General features: G+C 42.0%; 1 protein-coding gene across 1 annotated transcript; it reads right to left on the reverse strand.

Annotated features, from left to right (window-relative positions):
- Positions 1 to 15: 15 nt before the first annotated feature.
- Positions 16 to 3,021, reverse strand: hmgn1b (high mobility group nucleosome binding domain 1b). The gene is made up of 6 exons (XM_084474309.1): positions 2,828 to 3,021; positions 1,659 to 1,682; positions 1,497 to 1,526; positions 1,357 to 1,407; positions 1,150 to 1,248; positions 16 to 941 (listed from the first exon to the last, which is right to left on the reverse strand). Exons 1-6 carry the CDS (start codon positions 2,846 to 2,848, stop codon positions 897 to 899), a joined length of 270 nt encoding a protein of 89 aa, XP_084330435.1. The 5' UTR covers positions 2,849 to 3,021; the 3' UTR covers positions 16 to 896.
- Positions 3,022 to 8,040: the final 5,019 nt, after the last annotated feature.

Below are 8,040 nucleotides of genomic sequence, written 5' to 3' on the forward strand. Positions count from 1 at the left end.
AAAGCATAGACCAACCACATTTTTTTGTTTATTTATAACAATCACACAGAAGGTACATCTATAAACAAGAAATTAAAGAAAACGTTCGCATATCCTTGATACAGATACCTAAAAACCCACATTAATATCGCTAGTGCTGGTATGCATTAAACGCTCAAGAGTGTACTTTTTGTTACTCGGCATTAACGAAGCCATTATCGGCCATGAGCATGTACCTCATTAGCTTAGCTACTCTGAGAACTCCTCAGGAAAAGTAAGGGTTTTATTGGGGCGGAGGGGTGGGGGGGTCCGTTGTACGGATGGGTTAAGAAAACTGCACGTGAACAAGAGTTAAGGAATAGGAAAAAAAAAAAATGCTTAAAAAGCCCTAAAACACTGTATTTTCTCCTCATAAAACAATGACACAAAGCATGTTGCCCTGCTGTGAGTATCGGCCCTACTGCCCTCGATACATACAGTATACTGACCATTAAAAAAAGCATCTAATGGAATGTTATCCACTCAGGTAAGCGCTCCTGAGTTGACATTTAAGCTCTTCCTGGAAATTATATACGTTTTTTTAGACGGTAACTTGCCCCACACAACAAACCCCCCATCCCACCCCACCCAAAGGAAACCAATGGTGTCAAATTCTTTGCACAAGTCATCCACGACGTCCAATTTGTGGATGTTGATCTTGAAACGTGCGTATTCTCCCACTCATTTAAAAAACAACTGAAAAGCTTGTGTCTCTCTCCCCCCCCCCCCCCCTTCCCACCCGTCTCTACAAATCACACTACTAAAAAAACTGTATTTAGAAAATAGTTGGTAAAAATATTCCCCTGAATTGTACAAGAAAAGAAATAAAAGGAGGAACAGGGAGCGCTGGGTCAAACAAGTCTGGTGACGGCGAACCGCTACTCTGCATCTTCTGCCTTTTTGTCCTCATCTGTAGACGGGGCCTGGAACAAAAAGTTACAGGGATAAATATCACCAACAGTCGCTGTTGGGCTTCAATGTGAACATGGCAGAAGGGTCGCATTGTCACTCCATTATATTGCTAGTGATAATGTAATAGATGTAATATGTCTTAAATTCTAGATTTCCATCGTTGTGGTTTTGGTGAGCTCTTAGCGTTAGCACCACAGCTACATGACCTCTGGGCCTCACCTCATCCTTGGCCTCGCCATTCTCCGCGGGGGCCTCTGCCTCCTCCTCTGCCTTGGGCTTCTCCACCTCCTTGGTCTTTTTGGGCTTGGCAGGGGCCTTCTGCAGGTAGTTACAAACACATGGGTGACGATATGGAAGCGGTTGGTTCAAGGAAACTCATAGCATATGCAGTTTACAATGAAATACAATGTCCTGTGAAGATCTTACCTTTATCTTTTGCTTGGGCTCTGCTGTTTCAGCGGTTGCTGGAGCAGGTTTCTAAAATAAATAAATACAACGTTATCTTTCACTTCAAGACGAATAGGAGCAGCATATATAAATATTTGGGTACAGAGATTTGTACTCACGTCCTTTAGTCTTAACGACACCCTCCTGGTCTACAGAGAAAGAAATAGATTTGAAATAGATTTGAAATAAATGGTGAGTATAGCGCCCCCTGGAGGGAATACACATAAATGATGTGAAATTTGACAAAAACAAACCAACAAACACAACAGAATAAAACTTACCGAATCACCGGTTTCAGCCTCATTCTGTAAAGAGAAGAAGAGTATTAGCAATGGGCTTAAACCCATTTGGGTTAACTACTATATGCATAGACGTCGTTTAATCAGTTGCATGATGCATTAATTAAATAATGTGTCCGTGGTTATTTAGAACAGCATTTTAACATTGCATGAGGCGTGGCAAGCTTCTACCACGCCTCCTTGCGGCCCATTCGCTGGCATTACGAGGATCTCCAAACATCCACTGTCCGCCCCCACCCCCACCGAGTCAGCTAGAATAATACATGTTCCCGCCATCCATTTGAAATTGTAAACTCCGAGATGCCCCCGAATGGATAGCAGAAAACACGACAACCCCCAGCAACAAGAGTGGCGCTGTGATGTTGAACGATCGCCATTGCATAACCTGCAAATGGCAGGCATGAGCCAAGAATAAATCGAGAATACAATAAGAAAGACGGCGAATGCTATAACAAACACATTCCACCAATGCTACCAGAAACGTGCATTTAATCACGATTGCGAAACAATCGCGTCTCATTGTTTCGTTCTTAAGTGTGGCATTACGGAAGTAGGAATATCGTCCGAGGGCGTCTCTTTCTAAGCGGGAAGACATAAAGAGACATGGCCAGTTCGAATAAGCCATGGCAAGCTTCCGAAATGCCATGGTTCATAGCCCGACGTTACCGCATTTCAGTACGATCTTAATCACGCATTCGATCAATTTCGCACCCGTAAACTTCCAAATGGCGCAAACACCAGATAACAATGCAACGATCGATACGTCTTAACTTTCTCTGCACATTTACGACCAAACGACAAAGAAAAAACTCTCTGCCATAGGGGAAAAAAACATTTTACCCCATTGAAATGTGGTCGTTGCAATCGTGATGTTGAACCCAAATAAAAACAGCTGAACATTAAGACACATTTCCACAGATATAATCACTGCACGGAAACATAAAACTCGATCCTGCCACTTTAAAAACCAAACCAGGGGATACGTTCAAAACTACTTGCTGCAAGCGCGAAGACGTTGCCATTCTCGCAGTAGGAAACAATGCACACGAATGGCTTCATGCAAAACACCAGGCAAACAGTTAAACGCAATTTGAAACAGTTTATAAATGTTATATCAGTGCATGCATGAAAGAAAATATATTTGTACTCACTTTCATCCTCCTTTTAGGCATGGTTGATTTGTGGTTTTGAGCGGGGGGAAAGCGCCGAAATGTATTAAGATACAGCCGAAAATGCAGTAGTATATTCTGTTTAGGATTCTAACTAAGGTCTATTACAGCGAAGCGAGGCGATAATGTTCCATTGGAACAAAAACTAGCTCAAACCGGATTGGATTCTCCCCCTCCCTCCCTATTCAAATCATTACAGAGCCGACCTGATGGACAGGACACTCCCCGCCCCTGGTGGCAATTGATTGGTTTAAACGGTCGTCAACAACACGATTTCAAATCTTAGCCATCACCTGTGTGGGCACATTTAAATGCCAATCACAAATATGTAGGTTATTTGTCTTCCCTCCCTCATATGCCGCCAAGTCAAAATGGGTGGCTGTTACAAATTAGAAAAGACTTTGGCGCTTCGACTTTAGGAATCTAAAATACTGAGTTGCCCGGGTTTTCCCTCCAAAAATAAATGTAATAAAAGGCTTCAGTCTTTCACGATTTTATTATAATCACCATTTTACAAAAGATTACCTTACCATTACGTATATATAAATTGGCATCAGCCCTGAGAGGGGCGTGTGCTCGTCAAGTCAGAGCTTTAAAGCCTGCACAAGCTGGGGGAAATGGCGACATATTATTCGTATGTTAGTGCTTGGACCTGCCCTTCTCTTTTGCACATAGTGGTTACATCAATGACTTGCTCTTAAAGGATCGTTCAATCATTTAGACAAGGATTAAACAGTCTCTCCGTCGATATATTTAATACGAATCGTGGCAGAGAGCTCCTGATGAAGTATGGCGACGTTAGTTCCCTGATGGCAAGGGGCATGTCCTTGAGCAGGAACACGCCTGCCGATATCCGAGTCATTTCTCGTGTCGCAGCCATTCTTACTGAAACCCCCTCATAATATGGAAAGCTCCCGGTTAAATATGCTACGTCTTATGCATGATGTATCTAGCCTAATGCAAACATATTTATGTATACTATTCCTAAAAAAAGAAGGGGGAGGGGGGAGTACCGTTTCATCTCAAAGGTCCGTTAAATACTATCCGCGATCTTCGAGGACGTCTGTATTCTACCAAATATTTTGTGATCGCCGTGTTTGCAATAGGGTTACGATGGCAGAATCTCGTTTGTTTTGCCACGGCTACGCCAAACGTAACTCAACCATACAATTTAATTAAATATATTGTATAAAACCAGACTCTCTGAAATCTCACAATGGCCGCGTCATGAAAGTTGGACAATAATAGTAACAAATACTTGCAACCTTGTTTACCAAGTATGCCTAATTATTACGCAAAGACGTGGCATTACAGATTCTGATCAAAATGGTGGTAATGTTTTTGTGGGTTCATATTTGATCCTGTCTTCATCAGGTATGGAAAGGAGGTTAAGACGAAAAGATAGGAAGAGAAAATGGCAGACCTCTCATAACGACATACTGCCACATGAAGGGAAGCCAAACCCCTCTCCCTCTCCCGCTTCCTCTCTCACTATCTTAAAGGACGTCTAAACGTTTAAGGATATCTCAATGGTAAATCATTTCCCACCAAGTAGCATAAAGTGCACAATTAGGCCATGCCATATATTTTTGAACATGTTAAAGATTTATATTTGCAATGAAATTAACCATATGATCCTAGGCCTTCTGAAATAGAGACCTCCTAATCCTTAGAGGAGGACCAGAAGGATGAAAGTAAAGGTGACCTTAGACAAATCCTCCATTGATCAAATCTCTCTCTCTCTCTCTCTCTCTCTCTCTCTCTCTCTCTCTCTCTCTCTCTCATACACACACACACACACACACCCACACTTGCACGTGTCACTGGGAGTTGGTTCGGTCTTGCTGACCAACAACAGGTGGGAGGTGTGTGCACAGCTGTGATGAGCATTAGCCATGAACAAAGCCACTTGGACGTTAATGCTAATTCCCCTTCAGCGAGTGACCCTGCGGTACTCGTTGGACAGGTTGAGCTGCCTACTAAACAAATGTTTGCCTCTCCAAATTATGAGTGAGTTATAAGCACTACAGGCGCACACACGGAAGCCCATGCATGGGAAGGTTGGGACTGGGGCAGACAGGAATGTGTGACAAGGTTGGAGGGAAAACAGTCTCAGCCTCTTCCGTTCTTCGGTACACTACATGCCGGCTCTTGGAGACTAGAGGGAGAGCCCACCTCGGCAGTGCACCCCTCTCTCTCTTGGGGAGAGAATAGTGGGGTAGATGAAACGATGTGCAAACCCAACGTGGAACCACTGACCTGGTCAGGGCACTCGGCAGAGTTAAGTGGATTTTTTACTCAGGAGGGAACGGTGGCCTTCCCATCTGGGGTGGCAAGTAAGCCAGATTACTCTATAGCTGGGGGGAGGAGAGGGGGCGGGGGAACCAGCAGGACACCTCCTATGATTCATAGGATGCACAATGCACCGACGCATTAAGAATGGTTAGGTCCATGCCTTCGCTTATACGATTATGGTTAAGGCGGTTAGGGTTATTTTTAATGGTAAATCTTAGTTTAGATTTACAGGTGTGGGGTTAGACTTTGAGACTTTGAAAGTATTTTTTTGGTCCACATGAAATGTAGAACGTGTTTTCAGAGTCACCAGTTTGTGGATGCTTCTTAAGCACTATAATAACTAATGACCAACTGTTTTGGGAGATGATGTAAGTGTTTTGTCTCAGCATGAGCTAACAGGAAGAAACATGTTGCAACAGCAAGTACACTTGAAATCAGTGATATTAACGCAACGCTTACGAAAACCTCTGCTTTGTTGTGTCAAATCTCAAATAAAGTCACAGCAAGGCTAAGAACAAAGGGACAAAGAAAAGAGAAAAAAAAAAGAAAAAGCTTGCTTCCTGAATATCACTTTCTTAACAGCATATTTTTTCCTCAAGTTGACAACATCGGCCCGTGGAGGTAAAAACACTGACTGTCTTGTCTCTGCCATGCATGGAGAGCCAATATAGTGAAACCTAGCCACAGTGAGAAACAACAGGATGGTTTCGGGGAACCAAGTCAAGAAAGTGGAATAAGCCATAAACATTAGGCCCTGACTCATGATCTGGATCATATGTCAGACACCCCGCCGCTCTAGGAGCAACGTGAGGGAGTTCCCTGGCTGGCCCATCACCCCTGATATGTTGGGGTGGAAGCCTTCTTTCTGCTCCCTGCATAATACCAGCTGTGTCTGGACTGGCTTAAAACATCCCGGCCATAACTGTCTGCTCTGCTCTCATAATAAAAAGAGATTTGTCCAGTTCCCCTTTAGTATTGCCTGGCCGTCTGTAGGCATACTTTCATATGTTTGGGAACACAATTTGGGTACATTCATTAACCAATCATTAAAATGTGTTAATGCAGTCATAAGCATTAACTTAGGTTAATTAACAGTTAACTAATGGTCTAGTCTAGCAATATCACAAGAGAGGGAGATCTGTACAGAATATTAGCACGGCTGGGATTTAGGCTTAGGCCAAATGCCTAATATAACATAAGAATACCTTATGCTAATGATATATAATAATGCTTATTACTGCATTAACTAATGGAATTCCATGGTTAATGAATGTACCCTTATTGTGAAGTGTTACCAGATGTTTAATATACTGTTGTTTCTATGTAAGCGATGAGTATCTTTGTACTCCTATATACATATAAAGGTATAAATAGGTATATATTGTAAGATCATGAATTCATTCTAGCATTGGCAACATGATCTTTATTAAGTACTTCCTGTCCGAGGTGAAAGCACCGTGAATTAAGAAATGTATGGAGCTTTACCGTTTGTGTACGGTGATCCTCTAGAGTCCTCTAGTGGTAAAAATACCTAACTGCACTCCTCCAAGATAATAGTTGAACGAGAGATCTGCTCGAGCTTGTGTTCAACAACTGTAATCTCTACACGGCTAAAACCGGTCAGCCGGTTTTTATCACAGGGTTATCAGTGTCTTGTTTGTCTTTAGCGCAGATTCATTCAGTAGCCGCCTCCCCTACCAAAAGTCTGTCATAGCTCCTGGCCACATGCCTTAACGATGGGAATCTGATACAAGGCTGAGAGAGGGCCCTGAATTGTATCGTTTCCCCGGTCTACTGCAGCACAATTTCCGGAATCTTACTTCCTGAGCTTTGCACGCAAATGAACAGTCTGAAGAAAGTCCCAGACTGTTCTCTGGGCATAACATACATTTGGAGCAAATGAGACAACTTTGACTTCAGGGCGTTCTGGCTCACCCAAACTTAAAAATGATACGGGATACAAACATTGGTCCCCTGGATGAAAGTCCCATATTTTACCTATTCATCTACCACGACCTCATCACTCTTTCCCCCTCTCTCGCTGATAAACCAATAGAACTGAAAGTCCCGCCCTCTCTCTCGCTAACAATGTACATCTGGAGCATCCCGTTCCGGCGTTCCATCGTGAGATGAGAACGCCTCGGTACCAGATTACCCAGTGATGTAATCAGAAACGTGACGTACACGATTAGAAAAAAATGTTGATTACTTGAAGATACATCTATTGTCTGTTTGTTTAAAACGTTTTCTTTGTCAACATTTTTTGATTTTAAAGTAGATTATTCCGGTTTAAACGACGTAAAAGAAAGGCAGTATGATCTTTAGAGTACCAACAACACCCCCTGTCGGTCAATTTATCGTCCTTCAAATACAAATTGTTTTGTATGTAATGGATGTGGGCGAGGCTAAGGTATTTCAAATATCCAAAATAAATGAGTAATCAGGGAGGGATACAGTAAGTTTACAATACAACATTATCCGGTTTTTAAGTTGTCAGTTAAATATATATGAAAGCTACATATGTGTTCTAACACATATCTCTTGTTTACTAGCAAAGCAATGACATACATTGACATATATTTGAAAGTTACAGTCTACTCAGGTGAGTTCCAACCGTTTCCATTTAATAATAATAAATATATATATATATATATATTGAAATAAATAAATAATTATAAGTAGGCCTAGTATTTGTGTGTGTCCAAATATGAAAAGTATAAGAGGTCGCCATAAACGACGATGTCAATGAATGTGATGTCATTCAGTGCATGTTTTGTAAGCAATGCAAGCCTTGTTTGTCAGTTTTCCTTCTTGCCATTTCATACGTTAATTTTAATTAATTAATACGTTGCTACCAGAAGATGGTAAGCCCTTTAGGAATACACCTAAAGAATACCCCC

This window comes from Micromesistius poutassou, assembly GCF_964030765.1.
Source record: "Micromesistius poutassou genome assembly, chromosome: 10".
NCBI classification, from domain to species: Eukaryota; Metazoa; Chordata; class Actinopteri; order Gadiformes; family Gadidae; genus Micromesistius; species Micromesistius poutassou.

Bases quoted from the DNA above. Each gene is read 5' to 3' on its own strand.
- hmgn1b (XM_084474309.1), bottom strand. From the start codon at position 2,848: ATGCCTAAAAGGAGGATGAAA. The intron at 1,527-1,658 runs GTAAGTTTTATT...CTTTCTCTGTAG, and splicing joins AGGCTGAAACCGGTGATTCG to ACCAGGAGGGTGTCGTTAAG. The intron at 1,249-1,356 runs GTAAGATCTTCA...AACTACCTGCAG, and splicing joins AGCCCAAGCAAAAGATAAAG to AAGGCCCCTGCCAAGCCCAA.